The following is a 21,650-nucleotide window of genomic DNA, read 5'->3' as shown; positions in this document are numbered from 1 at the left end:
GTACTGACCCAGCACTTTCCTTTTTGGGGCGTGGTTCGACCAAAGTTGGACCTTATTATTGGGGAACAACATTTTGGAAGGAACCAAAGTTTGTATCCGAAATGCATTCACTTTCGTCGTAAAACCTGTTCGGACAGTGCCAAAGAAAGGATACAACTCGTTATTCGTTGTACCGGACGGACGATTGACTTCCAGTCCAGCGTTGTTTCAGGTTTGCTTCGTCCATGACCTTGACTGATTACCTGAACAGATCAATTATCTTGCTTATGCCGTGGGGGCAGATCAATCACTGTGATAGCTTATCATGTTCGCAATAAAATATGTAGATTGATCGATTAATCTGGTTGATTCGAGAAATCTTACGTTTGTTCTGAGTTATCAATCTGATAATTTTTATTGTCAGCAACTAGATTATCATGCTATTTTTAGAATTATGTATGTATGTTCATCATAGCATAGAAAACCGGACTGGTCAGTATGATAAAAAAAATGAAACACGTGCCGTGGCTGAAAACAAAACGTTTTATATGCGAATCATATAAACAACCCTCAAGCGTTAATCAGCTGTGGTGCAAACCGATAGAGAAATATTTGTTTGTACATCGTCTCTGCGGTTATATTCCGAGACCGTAGAACCAAAAATTCCAACCAAAGCAATCCAAACGAAAAATTAAATACACTCGAATTAAGTTAATCTTATAAATTTGAAGTTTTAAAACAAGCTTACTTGATATTGATAATTGAAATTGTACTAAATAGTGGTACTCGGCCAATGGACGAATACCAAATATTGCACCTTTGCTACTATTTGGTGAAATGATTGTTCGACTGAATATTCGGTCGAATATTTTGCAAATTTATGCTTTCGCATAAACTTGGATTCGGCTGACTGTCAAATCGTAGTAAATAGTTAGAAGTGATAAATTTAAATACGATATAATCTGTCAAACAGTAACATTTTCCACAATAACCTGAAGTCATAGCAAATAATTCTTGGTGTAGGAAACGGATACGAGTTTCTACACAAACTCATTAATGTCTGCTATTGTATAAATTGTAAAAAAAAAGATTCGCTTTATTCGGTTCATTTCTATTAATAATCAATTTCTTCCGCTAGATATAATTTCAAAATAGCAGAAAAAATGTGTACGGCAGATAAATCACTCTTTTTTTCTATTTAAGCAACAACTTAAAACAAGCAAGAGAATTTGCAAGATCCAATTTATCTTATAAAATTTATTTTACTTATTCAATACATCACATTTATTTTACAAGGATAAAATATTCAACAGAAAATGCATGAAAAATGTCTAAACTAAAAAGATCAGAATACGGATTGAGACATGCACATTATGATAAATTATTCAGATTTTTAATATAAACATAAAATCGAAAAATATATTTAGTACTAAGGCTAAAAATATAAATCAATATAATGTTCCGCTAAGAATTGGTATTCTAGCTCCAGGTTACAAAATTGATATAGGAATTCAAAATTCAGATTCTAATTCAAGAATCTTAATAAGAAATCAGTTTAAAAATCAATCCAATGGTGATAACTTATCTTTAAAATATAATAGAAATATTTGAACGGAGATTTCAAAATATGGTTTACTTTGATAAGTGGGAAGTATGGTTTATTTTGATTGATTATTTTCGGGGATTTAGGTAATGCTAATTTGCTGTTTTTTTACGTTTCGGCCTACTGAACTTTAGCCATCTTCAGAAAATAACACAAGGCAATACAAGTTCTTTTTTCTGAAGATGGCTGAAGTTCAGTAGGCCGAAACGTTGAAAACAGCAGTTTTAATTTAGTCTTACATAAATCACCGAAAAATATCAATCTAAGAAAACCATAGAAAAGTGTGGTGATCAAAACCTAACAACAAAGTTGGGAAGTGTCAAGTGATTTTTGAGAATGATTAAATTCATTGACCAAAATGTTTGGGCAACATTTGCGCAATCTCTTTTGCACACTCTAAATCAAGGCTATTGTTGTTGATGTTCTTCATTTCCTATGGCTCACCTTTCAAAAATTATTCGAAAGTTTTGCAGATTTTCCTGCAAGAAAACTTTTTGACTTTTTATTACTTCACCACATTTTCGCAGAATAGTAAGATTCCATATTCAACAAAAATATGGCATCAACTTCGAAAAACCTTGTTCATACACAGTTAGAAAAAACCACGTAGCATTACATGCAAGAACATGGATAAAAAGAAATCGGAAATTTTACAAGTAACAATACTGCTGATTTTATGTATACTTCCCATCACATTAGCCTGCTTTCCCAGACAACCAGAAGTCGTATATTATTTTACAGATTATATCGTATGAGTGTTATTTAAACTCATTTTCGTATATCTGCACTAGACTGGCCCATAACAAAAAAAAACCTAATATTCCACGCGGCACCCCCTAGGTTGGTGCATTTAGGTGAAAAAATGACTTTCTGAAAGTTTCAGGTCATTTGGTAGAAGCACGAGCTGGCGCAAAGGACTTGAAATTTGTATGGAGATTTTCGGCAAAATGTATGAAAAATCGACATACCTTCACTCTTTGTGTTCTAAAATATGTTTCCAGTATGCTAGAAAGCTCAGAATTTCAGGAATTGTAGTTCAAACAATGACAAACAAGTTTGTAGAAGATTGTGACGCGATACGAGTTGACTGTGATGAGTTATTTGCAATTGAATGTGTGACTTTTTTCGCATTTCATCGATTTATCGTGAACGGTGTATAGGTGGATTATTAGTACTAACTTGATCCCATTGTCACACAATGAGAATAACAAATAGAAAGTTGTTGTGCTAGGCAACACTGGTCACATCAGCTGCGCTGTAGTCAAGCTGACCGTTACACAAAAACACGTGCTCGCTTTGAAAACAGTGTTCTATTCCGAGTTTCAAAAGTAATTGTTGTAACAAAAAAAAAATGGATACTCGAAACAAAAATAAACTTTTTCTAATCGGGAACGACAGTGTTCAAATTGTGGGTGCTAAGCTACCTTCTAATCGACAAGTGCTACAAGTTTTGTTCTACAATTTGAAAAAGGTAAGGCTTAACCTTAGAAAAAGTGCAGCTTTAGTAGCCAAGGAAGTGCAACTGTTCTGGGATAAAGCAAGAATTCCAACGAAAAGTGGAAAAAATGTGATTGTTAAAATTGAGAAACTGTACGATATATGGAAAATTCTTCTGAAAAGCAAATATAGAAAGAGCAAAACTGAAGGAGAAAAACGTAAACGATTTGTCGAAAACCTAGACAACATTTTTGATATTGCTCACGTAGATGCCCTATCTCTCATGCATTCTGAGGAAGATATACGATTCCTAGAAATGCAAAGAGTTCCTGGTAGGCAGGGATGTTTACTAGGTTTGAACGCAGATAGGCAGCAGTTATTGAAGGACGAAAGAAACAAAAAACGCAAGGAACATGCGGGTCTGCGACAAAAACGTTACGCAGAGAGTACGGAGGGTAAGAGGAATGTTTTTAGAGCTTAGGACTTTTAATTTATTTTCTTGATTTTTATAGAAGCGTTTGTTCAATATGAATCATCCTCATCGGAGTCGTCGTCACTTGTTTCTGAGCTCGAAACTCCTTTCGATTTCGTTTCAAATAATGTTTCTACAGAAAATCCGAACAAACGTCACAAACAAGACATTCTTACTCCCCGTTTGGTTGCAGCGATTGATGTTTGTAAGATTTCTGATCGCAGTGCGGTTCAAATTATATATGCAGTGATAGAGTCGCTTGGATATGATTCCAATGATTTTGCTATAAGTAGATCTTCGATACAACGAATTAGGAAGACAAAGCGGAAAAATATTGCAGCGAATCTTAAAGCTGACTTCGATAAAGAGAAATTTGGACACTGCACTGTACACTGGGATGGAAAAATCCTCGATAACTGTACTGGGTCCGGAAAAGAAGATCGCTGTGCTATTGTAGTATCTGACGAGGGCCAAGAAAAGCTTCTAGGGATTCCAGCGATTGCTGGTGGGTCGGGTACAAACCAAGCTAATGCAGTCAAAACATTGTTAGAAGACTGGGATTTGACTGACAAGGTTTGTGCTTTGTCCTTCGACACAACTTCGTCGAATACAGGTAGGCTGAATGGGGCTTGTGTGTTAATAGAACAGTTACTTGGTCGCGACCTTTTGTATTTGCCATGTAGACACCATATCTACGAACTACAGCTAAAAGCGGTTTTCGATTTCAAATACGGTAGGTTTGAAAAAAATTACTTAAGTTGGAATAAAGTGACCTGATACATAATTTACTTCTTTTTAGGTAAAACTTTCAGTCCCGAGGTTTCGTTATTCAAAATGTTTCAAAAAAGTTGGAGCTCACTTGATGTATCTCTTTTTAAGAGTGGACTAGATGACAGCTACATTAGTTCGTTTTTATATAACTCGGCGGAATTGCTAGAATGGTACCTAAAGCAGCTGAAGGAAACGTTTATCCGGCATGATTACAAAGAATTGGTTGAATTGACAGTTTTGTTCCTCGGAGGAGGTCAGAGATGTCCCATTACGATTCGCGCCCCTGGAGCTTGTCATCATGCAAGGTGGATGAGCAAGGCAATTTACTGCCTAAAAATATTTTTATTTAGGGAACAATGTGGACTTCCAACCAATGATATTTCTAAATTAGGTGATATTTGTTTGTTCATTGTTTCCATTTATGTGAAAGCTTGGTGCCTGACTGGAATTTCACAGAAAGCTCCACTACAAGATCTTCAAGTTATTAAGGATTTGCTTGACTATAAAGACGAAAGCATAGGATCAGTGGTTTTGGCAAAATTTCAAAATCATTTATGGTACTTGACGCCAGAGACAGCAGCTTTTGCATTTTTTGATAGCTCTATTTCTAACGAAGAGAAACGTATGATGGTAAAAGCATTGTCGAAAAAGTCAACTCAAGAACTAAAAAAACTTGTGGTGAAAGATATGAATGAATTCAGAAATTTAACGTTGAATGATTTAATTAACTCAGAGTCGCTTAAACTTTTCGATCGGTACGATATACCAAAAGGTTTTTTGAAAATAGATCCTGAGCAATGGAAGACTAACAAAGAATTCAACGAAGGGCAACAACGTATAAGAAATTTAAAGGTAGTTAATGACACTGCAGAAAGAGGGGTCAAGCTTATTTCCGACTATAACAAACTTCTCACCCACGACGAAGCCGAAAAACAAATTATTTTGCAAATAATTAGTCATTATCGCAAAACTTACCAGGATCAAACAAAAACTTCACTTTTGAAACCTTTCAGGGTATAAGTTTAATATACTTGATTTGAATAAAGAATTTTATTGATTACCAATGTAATATAAACGCCAAAAATTTCGAAATAAGATGATTTAAACCGAAACTCTTTTTTCTAATCACAAAACAATTCAGCAGTTCATAGTTTTTCAAACCTTTCTTTCAACTTTTTGCAAAGATATTTGTTTAAAAATAAGCAACAACTTTGCCGAGGACACAAACTTTCTATCTGTTATTTTCATTCTGTGACAATGCGATCAAGTAAGTACTAATAATCCACCTATACACCGTTCACGATAAATCGATGAAATGCGAAAAAAGTCACACATTCAATTGCAAATAACTCATCACAGTCAACTCGTATCGCGTCACAATCTTCTACAAACTTGTTTGTCATTGTTTGAACTACAATTCCTGAAATTCTGAGCTTTCTAGCATACTGGAAACATATTTTAGAACACAAAGAGTGAAGGTATGTCGATTTTTCATACATTTTGCCGAAAATCTCCATACAAATTTCAAGTCCTTTGCGCCAGCTCGTGCTTCTACCAAATGACCTGAAACTTTCAGAAAGTCATTTTTTCACCTAAATGCACCAACCTAGGGGGTGCCGCGTTGAAAAAAAGGTTGTAAAAATCTCCCCATACAAATTTGGGCCAGTCTAATCTGCACCTACAATGTGCAGCCCATGCATATCCTTTATCGTATTTAAATGCATTGCATGTTTTTATTACGACAATTCGTATAAATGCACCTACAATGTGCGTCCCATGCATATTCTTTATCGTATTTAAATACATTGCATGATTTTATAACGACAAAATAAACCAAATCAAGAATATGTGAGCTAATGTACCTATATGGCCTTCAAAATGATACGTATATACTGGTTTTGCTGCATTATATACGAATTGTTTACACGTATACTCGCACGTATATTTGTGTAACAAATTTGATATACCCACCAAATGGTTGTCTGGGTTGTTTATTGTAAATAGATTTACATTTCTAATGTCACTTTTATGTTTGGCTAAATGAATCAGTTTTGTTGTAAAACATTTATTTTTTCTCACAACATCTACATTTATTCGAAATAAGTAAATAAATTACTGATACAAGAAATTTCACTTTTATTTTTACACAAACACCGCTTTCCTTGTGGCAACGCAATGACGGAGGGCGTGTTGTTGTTGTTAGTAGGAAAAGGCTGCCATCCAATTTGGGCATCAATGTTTGTTGCAGGCTGAGAGGATCCGATCGTTTAGAATTAAACTTCCGACCTCTAGCAGGACAGCTTACTGTTGCTTTCTGCAAAATGAAAATTAGAACAACAAAGTAATCAAAAAAACTTGCTCGTAAATGAATTTCATACCAAGAGGATAGTAGGATAGGAGGATAGGATTTAGTATTTGCCATTTTTGGATTCATAATTTTTAAGAGCAAACAGCAAACGACCAGAAACTTTGTTGACAACTGGCTGTGATACCAGTTACCACATGTAAATATCCTTGGTAAACATGGACAGTAGACCGCTGCCTGCAAGCTTTGTATGAAAATTTCAAATTCTTAAATTTTTACACCACCCATAACTTTTTTTGCTTATTTTTGCTGCCAGAAATAGCAATACAAATTTTGGAAGCGATCCATCCAGTCCTGAATTAGCGCAACGATTTTTAATTTTGTTTGGAAATTTGTATGGGAAAACAAAATTTTTCATTAGAAAATCGCCAGAGAAGTTCTGTAACTTTCAAAAAATATAACTATGGATGCAAAATGTTTTTTGATTCTTGCGGTACATTTCATGTGCATAAAGTACTAACCTAAATTGTACCCCAGAAAAGATATTCAATGTTATATATAACTAGCTGACCCGGTATGCTTTGCTACACCTTTCAAAATCAAATAATATTTTCAAAAATTATTTAAATTTTTATTATTTTATTGGTATATTTTAAATCAAATTATAACATAATTCATAGGCAACAGCTATAAAATGAGAGCTTCAGCTGGAGTTTCGAATTGCAGCACAAAGATAACTTAAACTAATATTCTGAATCTTGCTCCATAAATTTGAGTTTTTTTTTGTTTCGATTTAAGTCGTTTTAAGATCTTTATGTCTTTCGCGACTAAGGATTCGCAAACAATCTAACGTAAGAAAGATGATTGAAATATGATGAAAATGATGATTGAAATATGATTGGATTTATGCTTAGAAACTGATAAGAGGAAAAGGACAGGTCCTTCACCCCCTGCTTAATGAAGGTCGTGATCTTTAATTATCATACCCATTTTTTTCGTTCCCAAAAATCCTATTATATCAATTATAGTTCCATTATTGGTTGATAAGTTTTTAAGCTTTACAACAAAATGTATATGGAGGCTCCTCCTTTTTCCTTCTCTCTACACTATACAGCGTAAGGGTCTATAACAATCGTAGAAACATATCTCGTAACCAAGAATCTACCTTTCCATGCCATATTTGTTTCCATTTGTTGGCTTCGTTAGCATAAATTGAGAACATATGCTAACAAAATTGTCCCTTCTCCTATGAACCTACTCACTGAAAGGAGGGTGGTGTGTCTAATAATCATAGAATCATACCAAAAGGATTTTCCATGTTAAGTTTTGTCAATTTCTCGGATTTAAAAAAAAGTTAAATGTAAGCCTCCTCTTCCCTTCCTATATTCCCAAATCTATCATCCTACTGCAAGAAATGAATTGTTTCACATAGAAAAAGTATTTTTCGTACTCAAATACTTTTTGATGTCAAATTTGGTTTCATTTGCTCGATTAATTCTCGAGTTATGCAAAAAATTGTATGGGAACCCCCCTTTCCCCCTTTATATCTTTCCGTTGAAAAAATGTGGGGCTTCAATTTATAATAGAAACATTTCTCGTATCCAAATACCCTCACATGCCAAATATGGTTCAATTTGCTCGATCAACTCTCCAGTTGTACTGAAAATTGTAAGGGAGAACTCTTTTCCCCCTTTTCATCCACCTTTTTGAAGGAGTAAGGGACACCAAATATTCATAGAAGCATTTCTCGTACCCGAATATCGTTCCATGCCAAATTTGGTTCCATTTGCTGTTGTAGTTCTTGAGTTATGCAATAAAAATTGTATGAAACTTCCCTCCCTCTTTCCTTTCTCCCCGCTGGAAGAAGGAAGGGATCTCAAACAATCATTAGAACATGTCTCGTTCCCAAATACCCGCCCATGCCAAATTTGGTTCCATTTGCTTAAGGGGGGGGGGGGGGGGGTAGGGTCTAACACTTTCAAAATATCGATTTTTTTATTTTTTTATTTTCTTATTGTAAAACATTTCAAGAATGTTGTGTCAAATTTTCAAGTCAATTGAAGCAAAACTGTAGAAATTATAGGCCTTTAGCTTCTGCTATCTAATACTGCAAGAAAGCAAAAGCAGAAATTTCTCGAAAGCACATTTTTAAAGTCCGTGGACATCGTCATTTGAAAACTACTTATCCGATTCTTTTCAAATTTGGAACATATTTTCTACATATAAAATACCAGACCCCAACGTTTTTCTTTTATTATTTTTTTTACTTTGGGGAGATTTCACAGGTGAAAAATGGCGGATTTTTTCGTGAAAAATCGTAGTTTTTACTTCAAACAGCCACAAAAATTTCATAAAAAATTTTTTAAGTTAAATAAAAACGTTGGGGTCTAGAAAAACATCTATTAAAAATATTTTGCACTGATTTTTTGACTTCAGATGATTCTGTGCTGAGATACAGTGTCCACCGCAAATCCTGTTTTCTAAAAGGCATCCTCGAAAGTGCTCCGTCACAAGTTCATTTTTCAATATTTTTCTACGAAAAAATTACCAAATGTTCTTTTAACAATGCTTTGTATAATGCAAAAAATTTGAATACATTTGTTTGAACGATAGCTCTAGAAAAAAATCGTGAAAATGGTGTTTTTTACAAGAAAGAAAAACGTTGGGGTCTGGTATTTTATATGTAGAAAATATGTTCCAAATTTGAAAAGAATCGAATAAGTAGTTTTGAAATGACGATGTCCACGGACTTTAAAAATGTGCTTTCGAGAAAAACTCTTGCTTTCTTGCAGTATTAGATAGGAGGAGATAAAGGCCTATAATTTCTACAGACTTGCTTCAATTGACTTGAAAATTTGACACAACATTCTTGAAATGTTTTACAATAAGAAAATAAAAAAATAAAAAAATCGATTTTTCGAAAGTGCTAGACCCTACCCCCCCCCCCCCCCCACCCCCCCTTTAATGTAGGTTTACATGATCTTTTTCATCTCATGTATCTTTTTAGACAGGGGATGGTTACTGAATAAAAAAAAACAAACTTTTGTGCAGAGAAAATTTTGTATTCCACTTGAAACACACTTACACTTGGAATTGAGAAAAAAACAACACGTGGTTCGAACACTCCCGAACACTGTTTAGTTTTCGCTGATTCCCCCGACGAAAACAACGGCTGATACGAATTGACAGCAGAAAATATGCTGTTGCACAGTAGAGCTCCAAAGATTTTTCAATTTTCAGGCATCTAATTTCTCAGCTTTGGTTTCCTGCAAATGACATACATAAACCAGTGTAAATATGTTATAACTCACACTTATTTTCAAAATTGTTTTCCTCTGATTAGCACACACAATTCTATTGAATAAAAAACTGCAAAATGTTGCCGACGCAGAACGGGACGAGAATCTAACAGGAGTAAAAACAAAACTTTACCGACAAACTGACGGTGGCGCTGGATTTAGCATGCATTTACATGTAATTTCCCTTGAAAAGGTCAAGATGCTATACCCAGTTTCAATTTTCTTCCAGCGCTGGTGTTAAAAAGTAAAATGACTTGTAATGTAATGTTACATTTTTTTATCTGTGTAGATTTTTGTTTTCAAGATTATTTTTTTAAATTTATCGTTTTTGACTGCTTATTTGAAAGCTGTGTAAAAGCAGGTTGGAAATAAAAATTCTCAAAAAACTGCTTTGCATTGCCAGAGAGTTTATTGATTTATATAGCCTTTGCACAAACATTTCATACAATTATTGCCAGCTCTAGCGAGCAAAGTCTGCCATTTTTTGAATTCTTTTCAATGGAATCAGATTTTTTATTTTGAAATGGTTATAACTTTTTTCATGAAATTCTTAGCTGCTCGTCATGTTAGCAAAAAATGATGCTTAAGAATAGTCAAAACCAAAAATCAAAGACCGACTTAATTTCAAGCTTATTTGAATTTTCTGGATGATTTAATGTGCAAAAATTTTTTCTTCCATACAAATTTCCATACAAAATTGAAATGCGTTGCGCTAATTCAGGAATCAACCAAATCATCTCAAATTTTACAGTGATGCTTAATAACCCAAAAGGCATCGAAAAAACATATGGGAGCAAAAAGTCATTTTTTGCAGCGGTCTTATGGACAGTCTTTTTGGAAACGTGAGTTTTCATGCGATTTGCAAGTAAATCTCCTAACAAATACCGAGATGCAATACTCTTTTTCATATTTTTCCCAGCGATGATTGATTTACGTGTAATGTAAGAATTGAATTGAAATGCCATTGTAGGCTTGCAATATTTTGTAATGATTTAATTGAAAATGGTAGAAACGGATGTTAAGCATACGTCAAGGCTGATATTTTGGTAAAATTTGAGACATCACTAGTTCTCTTGCTTGCAACATAGTTAGGGATGCCATATGGCCATATTCCATGGATATATTTAGTTTATATCATATTTTTATCGAAACAGTATTAAACTCTTCTAGTTTCACTGTAAGATTATGATTTGGGCGTACATTCAATGTTTCAATTATAAAAAGTAAAAACAAATAAGACTTATCTATTTTTTTTCTTTATATAGGCATTTAACCTGCCTGATATGGGCATTCAAAATCTGTCTCTTATTCCAGTATATTATAATTTACAACTTTGCCAAAAAATTCAAAACTGACAAAAATCTTGTTTGAATTTCTAATTTTTTTTTTTACTTTATATAACAACTAAATTTTTTCATGCCATGTGTCAAAAGCGTGTTACTCTCAAACTGCACTGTTGAATCTCCAACCATATCGTCAATCGGCTGTATGCGTATATAGGAACACTTCCCCCTATTTTTAACAAGCTCGTCGGCCATCGTATAAAATGTTGCTAGCTTTGAGATTACACTTATGAAACTTGAGTCAACACCGAGGACTTCGAAAAAAAATTCTGTGTTTTCGACAAAATAAATTCTAGAATTCTGAGATTTTTGCTGGAAATTATGAGATGTTAAATTTTGTAAGGGTTCTATAACACCTATAAACCTATACCTCCAAAAATGTACAGAAATAAGGTCTAGGATATGACTTCAATTTCTCAAAATTAAAAATCTGTGTTTTTTCACAAAATTCTGTTATCTGTGTTACACATTATGTGATGGTTAACACCTGTCCGTATTCTACAAAGTATCATTGTTAACTGGATTAATGGTTCAGTAGCGAGAAACATGCCTTGTTTGTTAGTCAAAAAATGCGGCCGAAACAACCAACCTCATTTGTTTGCCTTTTTTAACGAATTTGGAAAAAAATACTTAAATCAGGAATATATTTTCGATTAACTTCCCTAATAAAACATTGTAGAACAAACAGGAGATATTCTCTTGTTTTCGCTTGTCGCGAGTGAGCTACTCTAAGAAGCATGACTCAACTGTTTTAATTTTAGTAATGAAACGTTATGCTATACTATAAACACATGATTTTCAGTACCTAACTATTAATTTCTAAGATTGTAGAATTTAATCCGGTGGTTTCTGAGATACAGTAAGGCGAATTTTGGAGATTCTAGGCTTAGTCGTTGATACTATTGGATCCAAGCATACATATCACAGAGTATCTAGAATTTTTCTTTTATTAAAAATAAAAACCAACAGTTTTAAGAAGTATCAGAACATTTATGGACAATCATAAACGCATATATAAAAAGTCGCGAATGCCATAAAGATGGTAAAACGACTATAATCGAAACAAAAAAATAAACGCATATAACAAAGTTAAAAACAATTCAATTGATCTATATTATAACTAATCAGACTTTAATGATGGAATCCATGAAAAACTGGAACGGCCACCACCTTGTGGGTTTGATGATGATGGTGTTCCTGAGGCTGCTGGTATCCCTTGATTGGTTCCCGGTGAACCTGAGCGATGAATCCGCTCTTGCCATCCACATGATAGGTCACGGTGCGCTTGTGGCCATCGGCATCGATCAGATAGTATTCGCCTTGGGTATGATGATCCTTGCGTTCCTCCTTCTGGCCATGCACATCTCCGGTGTGATCGTCATGGATATCGTAATGATACTCGTAGTGAACTGGTCCATGGTGCTCTTCCTCATGATGATGCTGCTCGTAGTGATGATGCTGGGCTACAATGGCACCAACCAAAGCGAAAACAAGAATGGCTATCTGAAATCAACATTTGAATTAGTTTTGAAAATCATCATAAAACTTGGTTCTCATATGCTACCTTTATCATTTTTTACTATTTCTTGAGCAAAAGTTCTATTGAAACTGTAGCTGTTTTTGACAAAATCAGCAATTTATATAAAAATGAAAGCAGCAAAACTGCTTTCAGTAGAATTCAATTTGATCAGAACTTGTTTCGAAATCGCTCCGTACCGTTACTTACTATCAACCTACCAGAAAATCGACCTTGAAGAAACATCCAGGACGAAAACAAGTTTCACTTTTAGAGGGATCCCACACGCGACTCAACTTGTGACAGACAGTCCAGAATTTGCTAGTTGTATCTTCGATGGAAATAAAACTAATATCATGAATGAGATGTCCAAAAGTGCAATAACCTTAACATAAGTTGAAGGAAACCTAATGTTTTGTTCTATCCAATGGTGAGCTGCGTAATTTGGTCAACGTATTAAAAGCAGCTGACCAAATGTCGAATCAAAGTGTTGAGGAATAAGCTAATCCGGTTTCAAAACATTTCCAGCTTCAAAAATACAATGACATTGTCTGGACGACAAATTCGTCCAATGCGCTCAGTGACAGGGAAAGTAAAGCTGTTTAGTAGTTTGGAGGCTCGTTCTTAGAACCAACAAATATAAAATGACATAACTCTCGAAAAGAGTTCATTACACTTCATCTTCTCATCAGAGTTGGATAGCTCAAAGTTCAACAGTTGTAGTTAAAAAATGTCAATTAAGGTAGAATCAACAAAAAAACTTTGACTTAATATTCTAAACTAATTTTTCTTGTGTTATTCCATGTTCTAGAGCACCATTATTCTGTTGGCCTTTGTGGGAGCGATTGCAGCCCTACCACAATATCATCATCATGAGGAGGAACACCATGGACCAGTGCACTACGAATTCCACTATGACATCCATGATGATCACACCGGAGATGTTCATGGACGCAAGGAATCCCGTAAGGATCATCAGACCCAGGGCGAATACTACCTGATCGATGCCGATGGTTACAAGCGCACTGTCACCTACCAGGTCGATGGCAAGAGTGGATTCGTTGCTCAGGTTCACCGGGAACCAATCAAGGGATACCAGCAGCCTCAGCAGCATCATCAAGTACACAAAGTTGTTGCTGCTCCAGTTCATCATCATAACTATCACTACTAGCGACCAAAAAGTAATTTAGATAGGCAATTATTTTAATAAAAAATAGTAAATATCATGAACTTCGTGTCTTATTTTCGGAATGTAAGCGATTATTAAAATCGTGTGCATCGAGTCACTGAAGGAAAACATGACAATTAAAAAAGTATTCAAATTCTACAGATTTCTCTATTAAACTTTTTTTTTTAAAAGAGAAAGGTTGTTGTATTTGGCTCTTCGCGTGTGAAACAGAACACGGCATCAGTTTTTCTTCTTGCCATATTTTGGATCCAATAAAAACAACTTAAATGACTACCCAGGCCTGTACTTGAGAAAAACACACCACATTTTTGTTTGTGAATAATTTTTTAATACATTAATGAAAATTGATGAGATTTCAGTGAAGGTAGTAACCTAAATCAACCTTTAAAGCTTAGTTCTTTTTATAATGGGGCACTTTTTTGCTGATAGCTCATTTAGTAGGGGAGAGTGGGGAAACGTGGGCCACTTTGAATATCTCAGCTGTGTGTTGTCGTACGTTGTTGTGCCAACTGTCATCGTAGTCGCTTTGCATAAGAATGTTTTTCTATATGTTGTTGACTTATGTACGTATCATATGCTTCTTTTATTTAACTAGCCTAGAATAATGTGCCTACATAATTAAACAATCCCCCGAAAGTTGCATTCGTAGGAGTACCTAACAAAAATATGCTCATACGCTTATGATCTTAGTTTTGTCATATTCTTTCACGTGGAAAAGGAATTTTTGATGAAACATCAATAAGTCACACAAACGCAACCTATTTGCAATTCATAGCTTGTGGGGAATCGTGGAACATTTTCAGAACTTAAAATACGTTTGTCCTATCTGCAAAGTCTTCTTATGCCAAATTAAGAGTTATGAAAAATATTTTGTCCATTTTTTCCAATGCGATAGAGACGAACATACATCCTATGTAAGGAATTTAGCCGAAACATTCGCGAGCCAGGAATTAGGAACTACTCGATCATACACAACTCTCTTTTTTGTTTCCTCATCTGAAATTGCTTTGAAATAAATAAATGAGTTATTAAATTTAAGTTTTGGGTCAACTCATAAACTTTGCAAGTTATCTAGTCATTTTGGATTTGATGGCCCACGTTTCCCCACAGTTTTAAAAGTAAAAAATAAACTTTTTTTTTTCAAACAGTCAGAACTTGAGAAATCAATATATATATAAAATAAAAAAAATAACTACCTAATGATACCTCAGAAATGTAGAAAACTTTCCATTAATTTTTACTTTTTATCTTTTAAAATAAAGAAGTTATGAAGCAAAGAAAAAAAGTGGCCCATGATATCCCACTCTCCCCTAGTTATCGGATTGCCGAAATTTTGACAGCATTTTGTTTTCTATGAAAAGTTCTATCTGACCTTTTTTTTCAAAATTTAAAATGAAGGCGTTATTATCTAATTGATAGCTGACAAAATCGTTGATTATTCAAAGAATTACTGAGTGTGAGTGGTGAAAAAATGTGCAAACACTGTCAAAAATGTCCAAAAAGTTCAAATCAAGCATTAGAGTTAAGCACGTGATCGGCAACTACGGTTAAGGTTCATCAGGAAAGTCAATTCTAATACCAAAATTTTTAATTTTTTATGAGTGAAAAACTATGTGCAGATTGCTGAAATGATCCGCATTTTTTTGTCTGATAAACTGAAAGTGTTTCCTAGTTATGATGAGTTACGATTTCCTAGTTATAAGAGATTCAAACATAATTTTGAACAACAAATTTTTGCTGGTTGCAGAGTTCGTAAGTTGTATAGCCGATACCGCGGCATTGTGATAGATGATCTATGATGGAGCTCAAAACTTATGTTTCAATCCTTTACCATGTCTGCTCGTGGCAAGGTCCCCAGCATATAAAAGTATGTATTTGCTGGTTGTTTTGTATAGAATTCTGCTTCTGTGGAATAAAACAATAAGTTATAAAACTAAAACTTTGGTTTTCGCTGTTTTTTTAAAAGCCGTAAAGAGTAATCTTGTATGCACCCATCGTATATTACGATCTATACAAATGGTTTTCAAACTTTTTTCACTCACCCCCTTTTGCAAAATTTCAAAGCTCAACGTCCCCTGAGCAAAATTTTATGAAATCTTAAAAAAATATGATAATCTGTATTAAGTCTTACAAAATTCTTTCTAATTTATATGAGGCCCTTAAAGCCAAAGGGGTATGGGATTATGATACGTGTAAAAATGGTAGATTTTGATTTGTTAATATCAAACGATTCTGCATGTTTCAAACTATATTTCGTATTTTTTTAGATTTTTAGAATTTTATTCACATACCTACTATTTACTTTTGGTTCCAAGGGCCTAATATTGCATCAAACCTTCAGTAAATACTTAATTCTATATAAAGTTTCCTGGACAATTACTTAAATTCATTGATTAGTTTGTTTTGTTTGCTATAAAATCATATAGCTTGAATTTTGGTAAAATCTACATTCACCATTAATGTGAATGAATGAGTCCTGTTCAAAGTTATGCAGGCATCACGGGTCTTTAATTTTAAATAATATTCTAATAACTGAATTCCGACAATGTTAGTGATAATCGAATAGAAGCAAAGTTTATCCATGGCAAATGTTACAATTGATTTTTTGAATCATTGAAGTGAAGATGAACAAATAAGAACTTCAAATGAAAATTCACTTACCTAAAAAAAACTTTCATATTTTCGTTCCAAAAAATCTATCACTAAATCACACCTTTTTACACAGATTTTTTCGAAGAATTTTTCTTTCTGTTCAGTAGATTTTACAACGCAAAATCAACATGTAGACCTTATAAAAAATCTGTGACTATTTAAAAAAAATCTTTTAAATACATTTTTAGAAATAAATATTTAGATACTGGGACAAAAATTTTCTTGCTGCTTTTTTAAATTAAAAAACGATGTTTTAGTATTTGAATTGGTGTTTATAACTTAATCGTTATTAATTCAAATCACCATTGTTTCGTGATATGTAAAAATGTTAATAACAACCTCACCGCCCACCTGAGCCTTTCCAACGTCCTCTTAATTTCAAAATTCATCTCACCGCCCCAAGGGGTTGGTAGGCACAACTTTGAAAACCACAGATCTATAATAATCGGTTACACTTTAAGTTCAATCTCATGACGTTACGTTTTTGTCAGATTTTTACAGCAAGTATTCCAGTACAAACGTATTTTAGTGGCTCGAAAATAACCAAGTTTTGTTAATTTAGAAACAACTGAATCAAACAAATTGCCCTCAGTTTATTTCAAAAGAGAAATATTGGGCCAAAAAGAAGCGGAAATTGAAGAAGGAGAATTCAGCAACCCGCAATACAGATTTGACGAAGTACATATAAGTGGAAAAACTGATCAATAACATGGTTGTAAAAAGCGTGCGCTGGCCGGTACCAAAATAAAGTAGAAATATATCGTACAAAAAACGATAAATATTTTTTTTCAAAATTTTTCATGAATTCTTATAAGATTACCCTCATTTCGTTAATATAAAATATTTCGATCAAATAAATGATTTTTGAGATACACGCATTCATAATTGTCCAATTTCTGAATGAACTTATTCCCACAAGTGAAATTTTTTGACGATTTTTAGGAGATCGAAAAGTCCAACGACTTATATTCTGAGACGTCACGAGCACCATCTATATTGCACACTATGAACTACCCCTTTTTCAAATCAAGGCTATTTCTTGGAGTTTGACCTTCAAAATTACCAAAAGCTTAATAATTGAACAAAGTTATGAAAAGATTTGTAGATCGTCCTCCATTGGCACTAAAACAACAACGACTTTTATCATAGCTTCCAAAGATTGTAAGCAACCTTTGAAAATCCTGGGGATGATTTTTTAAAAATATTATTAGGGTTTTTTTGCATAAAACAAAACTATAAAAATTAACTCAAATTCTACTTTTTATTTGTGACTTCCAGCTGAATTGTTTGTACAAACCAGTTTTGATCAAAAACTTTATATCTTGTAGTTGAATTTACAAGCAATCTTAAGTTCATGATCTCTTTGCTTCCTCAACAACTTAACTATGTTGATTGTTAAATTTATGATAAGCTTTATTTATTTAACGATTTCTGAAATGTACAAAATACATTTTCTGAGTCTTAATTAGAGATCACAATTTTCTGAGTCAAGGTTCAAGAGCAGATTGGGGAATTGCAGTCCCGCCCGTTTCTTCGAGTGCTGGACGAACCAGACAAAAAAAATGATTTTTTACACTACTTTTCGAATGTTTTAGATTACTTTTAAGCCTTCACATCCCTTACCTTACCTAAGACTCGTCTTCGCTTGTATTGAAATTAAAGCTCTCGGTCAGACCATCCAGGTCTCTTCAATCAACTTTAAAACAGTGTTAAGAAATATTTCTTATGGTTGACTCTAATACAAAATTATCATTATTATTTTCTTAATATATGCACCGTTCTTCACCCTCATCCATCCCTAAAATTTATACCCGTTAGATTTAAAGGCATGGCAGTAGGGGGTTATATTCCCCCATGAGAATCAAAAAAGGCAGTTATTCTACTGTACCCTCAAGATTTTAAATTCCAAATAGAATTATGATAATAGAGTAAGGCCAATCAAGAGTAACAATCTAGACTATAAACATATGCCAAAACCGCCGACCGTGGCCTAGAGAATAGCGGTCAAGTCTTCTAAGCCAGAGGTCATGAGATCGAGTCTCGGTCACGGCATACATAGTACTCTTTCTGTGGGCTGGTGGTGTTAGCATCAGTACGATGCTAGCCATTGAATCCTTCAAAGATGTACGCTTTAGTCTTGAATAGAATTTAGATCTCTTCAAAGAAACATGAAGTTTCACTAAGATCTCATATGTGTGTGTTCTTTTTTTTAAACCTAAAAATCCCATCCCGAGTACAAAATTTTTCTACATTTTTTCAAAATTTTCTTGTTTATTCTTAAAAATTAAGGTCTGAATATTAACATTTAAATTATGTTAAACCCCTTTCGGAGGTTCTGCTCCCATAATTCCCGTAACCGAAATTTCTATTTTCGTGTTTCGGATTCTGTATCCAAATCATTTTTGATTCTTGATTTCCAGTTCGAATATTCAAAAGAAATTAGAAATGAAAAGCTGCTTTGAAATCCTGGTTCAAATTTTGTTTTGCATTTTGTGTCAAATTTGAATCGTATTTTTCAATATCATATGCATTTTCAATATTTTGTTAATGAATATGAAAGCAAAAAAAAATTGTTTTATATTCGAATTCGATGTTCTTAAACTTAATTCTCACACAATACTCAAACATTCAAAGCTCCGAAATGGCAAACTCAAATTGAAAACTTAGATTCAGATTCATCATTTGAAATTCATATAAAAATTATGTAAAAGTAAATACTCTAAATAGTGAATTAAGATAAAACCTGAACTACAGAATTTGAAAAATAGATAATTGAATAATGAATCAAAGCTCTTAAACCTTGACTCATAAGATTCTGACCTCTAATTAAGACTCAGAAAATGTATTTTATTGTACATTTCAGAAATTGTATAGATTTTTGAATTCAGGTGTAGAATTCAGATTCAGAAAAGAGATTCAAAATTCAGAAGAAAAAAAATGATTTAGCTTATCAATAAATTTAACAATCAACATAAGTTGTTGAGGAAGCAAAGAGATCATGATTTCTTGCCAATTCAACTACCAGATTGGAAATTTTTTATCAAAACTGGTTTGTACGAACAATTCAGCTGAAAGTCACAAATAAAAAGTAGAATTTGAGTTAATTTTCTCAGTTTTGTTTCATGCAAACAAACCTAATTATATTTTTAAAAAAATCATCTCCAGAATTTTTATTATGGAAATGATTCTTTTTGAAACATATTTGCTGTTAAAGAAACGTGTACCATATCTTCACCTATAAAATCTGCACCAAATTCTTTTATTTTTTGAGAATATTGTTTAAAACTGTTAACACCATTAAGCCGTCAAACACCAATATTTCAGAAACCAATAGAATAAATTCTGTCGATTTAATATATTTAAGTAATTTGAAGTCAATTTGGTGTATTAAAAATTCATTCATAGATTAAAATCTTTGAATTTGCAAAAGAGTTTGGAAGATTGGGCTTGTTTGATTTAAGTATAAAAAAATATTTTCAAGAAATGAAAGGCTCTCCTAAAAAAACTTATTTTATGCTCAAATCAACTAAGATTTATCGAACAGACTCTTAAACAAATTCAAAGATTTTAACCATCGATGAAAGCGAATTTAGCTCACCTTTGAGGTTCAGGAACACATATGACTCATGACTCTCATGACTTCTGGCTTAGAAGGCAATATACGCTCTAATATCTAAACCAAGATCGCTGGCAATTTCAGTTTGCTAAAAATAATTTTAGTCAAATTTCTCGAATTTTTCAGAGTTTAGAAAAATTTACAAAAAGAAAATTTATAGGTTCAATTTTTTTCTGAGAATTCCAAATTACTCGCGATTTTCGGGAAAGTATTAGTGATCAACTTTCTCGTAGACCACATTAAAGCTTTATTTTTAAAACCTTTTTGATATTCTGTAGTTTTTCCACAAAGTGAAAAAAAATTATATAAATTATTTTTTCCCATTTTCATGAGTTCTCGAAAACTAGAGCTGACAGAGAAAAACTAATTGCATGTTTGGAATCAACGTAACCAAATAATTCAAAATAAACCCTTATTTCTTTTTGCTTTTAGAAAAATAAATATTATTGCCTTGTGTTATGGGAAACATTTCAAAAATTACCCAACAATATACATCAATGTATTTCAGACAGGTGCTTAACAGTGCTGCCTATCATGCTTAAAATGAAAGGTAATTTTCCCCTTGTTCGAACTTTTCAAACCAAAGCTTTGTTCATGAACGCGTGTATCGTGTAAACCGTTCAAGGGATCGTGATACTTACTTTGAAGGAAATTTTACAATAATAATGAAAAAATAAAATTAAAAAAATATTTTTATAATGTTATTCTTGCATTGCTTTTCGTATCTTTTATGAGGAAATGCACACTTTTTTAGTTCGTAAAAAAAATTATATGATCATCAAAAGGTTCACATAAATGAAAAATCAGTAAGTTGAGACTATTCAATGCGGAAGTCTTTCATGGCATTTAAAACCAGAGAAAAGTTTTATTATGACAACTCTGGCTATTTCAATATTGCCAATCACATTTTTCGGAAAACTTATAGCAAAAAGCATATTCAATCTAAAAACAACGGTTTGTGACTTTCTGAGTTGATAACGAGGATTTTGAAGGAAGTTGTGCACAATTGTTTTACACTTCATCTCTGCTATCGTGAATATTTTAAAAACGCGTTAATTTTAAATTCCGAAAAACACGGCAAGATAGTACTCTTTCTTATCAACACAACAATGGGAAAATCTTGCATGTACGATTACAAGGAACGTAGCCATAACCAAAAGGAAATTTCCCATTTCTAAACGAACTAAGCTTTAGTTTAATTCAATCATATAATAAAAAAATAGTACTTCTCGTGATTGATTCCTCAATCGAAGGAAATGCAAATGCAGTTCGTTTATGTCCATTTTATTAATCAGGTATCGATCGATTGACCGATCAGCCACAAATGCAGTTTTCATTCAATTAAAAGAATCGATAAAGCGATTCCAAGAGCGATAATGAGGCGTTAAACGCTACATGAAAAAAAAATGTGACAGAATAATCCACAAAACTGGTTCAGCACCCATTCAAGATCGCGACTGTTGTTAGC

The 21,650-nt window shown here is 33.3% G+C and overlaps 2 protein-coding genes across 2 annotated transcripts; one reads left to right on the top strand and one right to left on the bottom strand.

Moving 5' to 3' along the window:
* Positions 1 to 12,298: 12,298 nt before the first annotated feature.
* On the bottom strand, positions 12,299 to 12,887 carry LOC129749437 (larval cuticle protein A2B-like). Its single transcript, XM_055744411.1, has 2 exons — positions 12,774 to 12,887; positions 12,299 to 12,712 (listed from the first exon to the last, which is right to left on the bottom strand). The coding sequence occupies exons 1-2, from the start codon at positions 12,780 to 12,782 to the stop codon at positions 12,341 to 12,343; spliced, it is 381 nt and encodes a 126-aa protein (XP_055600386.1). The 5' UTR covers positions 12,783 to 12,887; the 3' UTR covers positions 12,299 to 12,340.
* Positions 12,888 to 13,406: 519 nt separating this feature from the next.
* Positions 13,407 to 13,915, top strand: LOC129749896 (pupal cuticle protein Edg-84A-like). Its single transcript, XM_055745019.1, has 2 exons — positions 13,407 to 13,467; positions 13,537 to 13,915. Exons 1-2 carry the CDS (start codon positions 13,456 to 13,458, stop codon positions 13,894 to 13,896), a joined length of 372 nt encoding a protein of 123 aa, XP_055600994.1. The 5' UTR covers positions 13,407 to 13,455; the 3' UTR covers positions 13,897 to 13,915.
* Positions 13,916 to 21,650: the final 7,735 nt, after the last annotated feature.

Source organism: Uranotaenia lowii, chromosome 2, assembly GCF_029784155.1.
Source record: "Uranotaenia lowii strain MFRU-FL chromosome 2, ASM2978415v1, whole genome shotgun sequence".
NCBI lineage: Eukaryota > Metazoa > Arthropoda > Insecta > Diptera > Culicidae > Uranotaenia > Uranotaenia lowii.
Note: the sequence above shows the minus strand (reverse complement) of the source record. Positions and strands in the feature narration are given on the sequence as shown.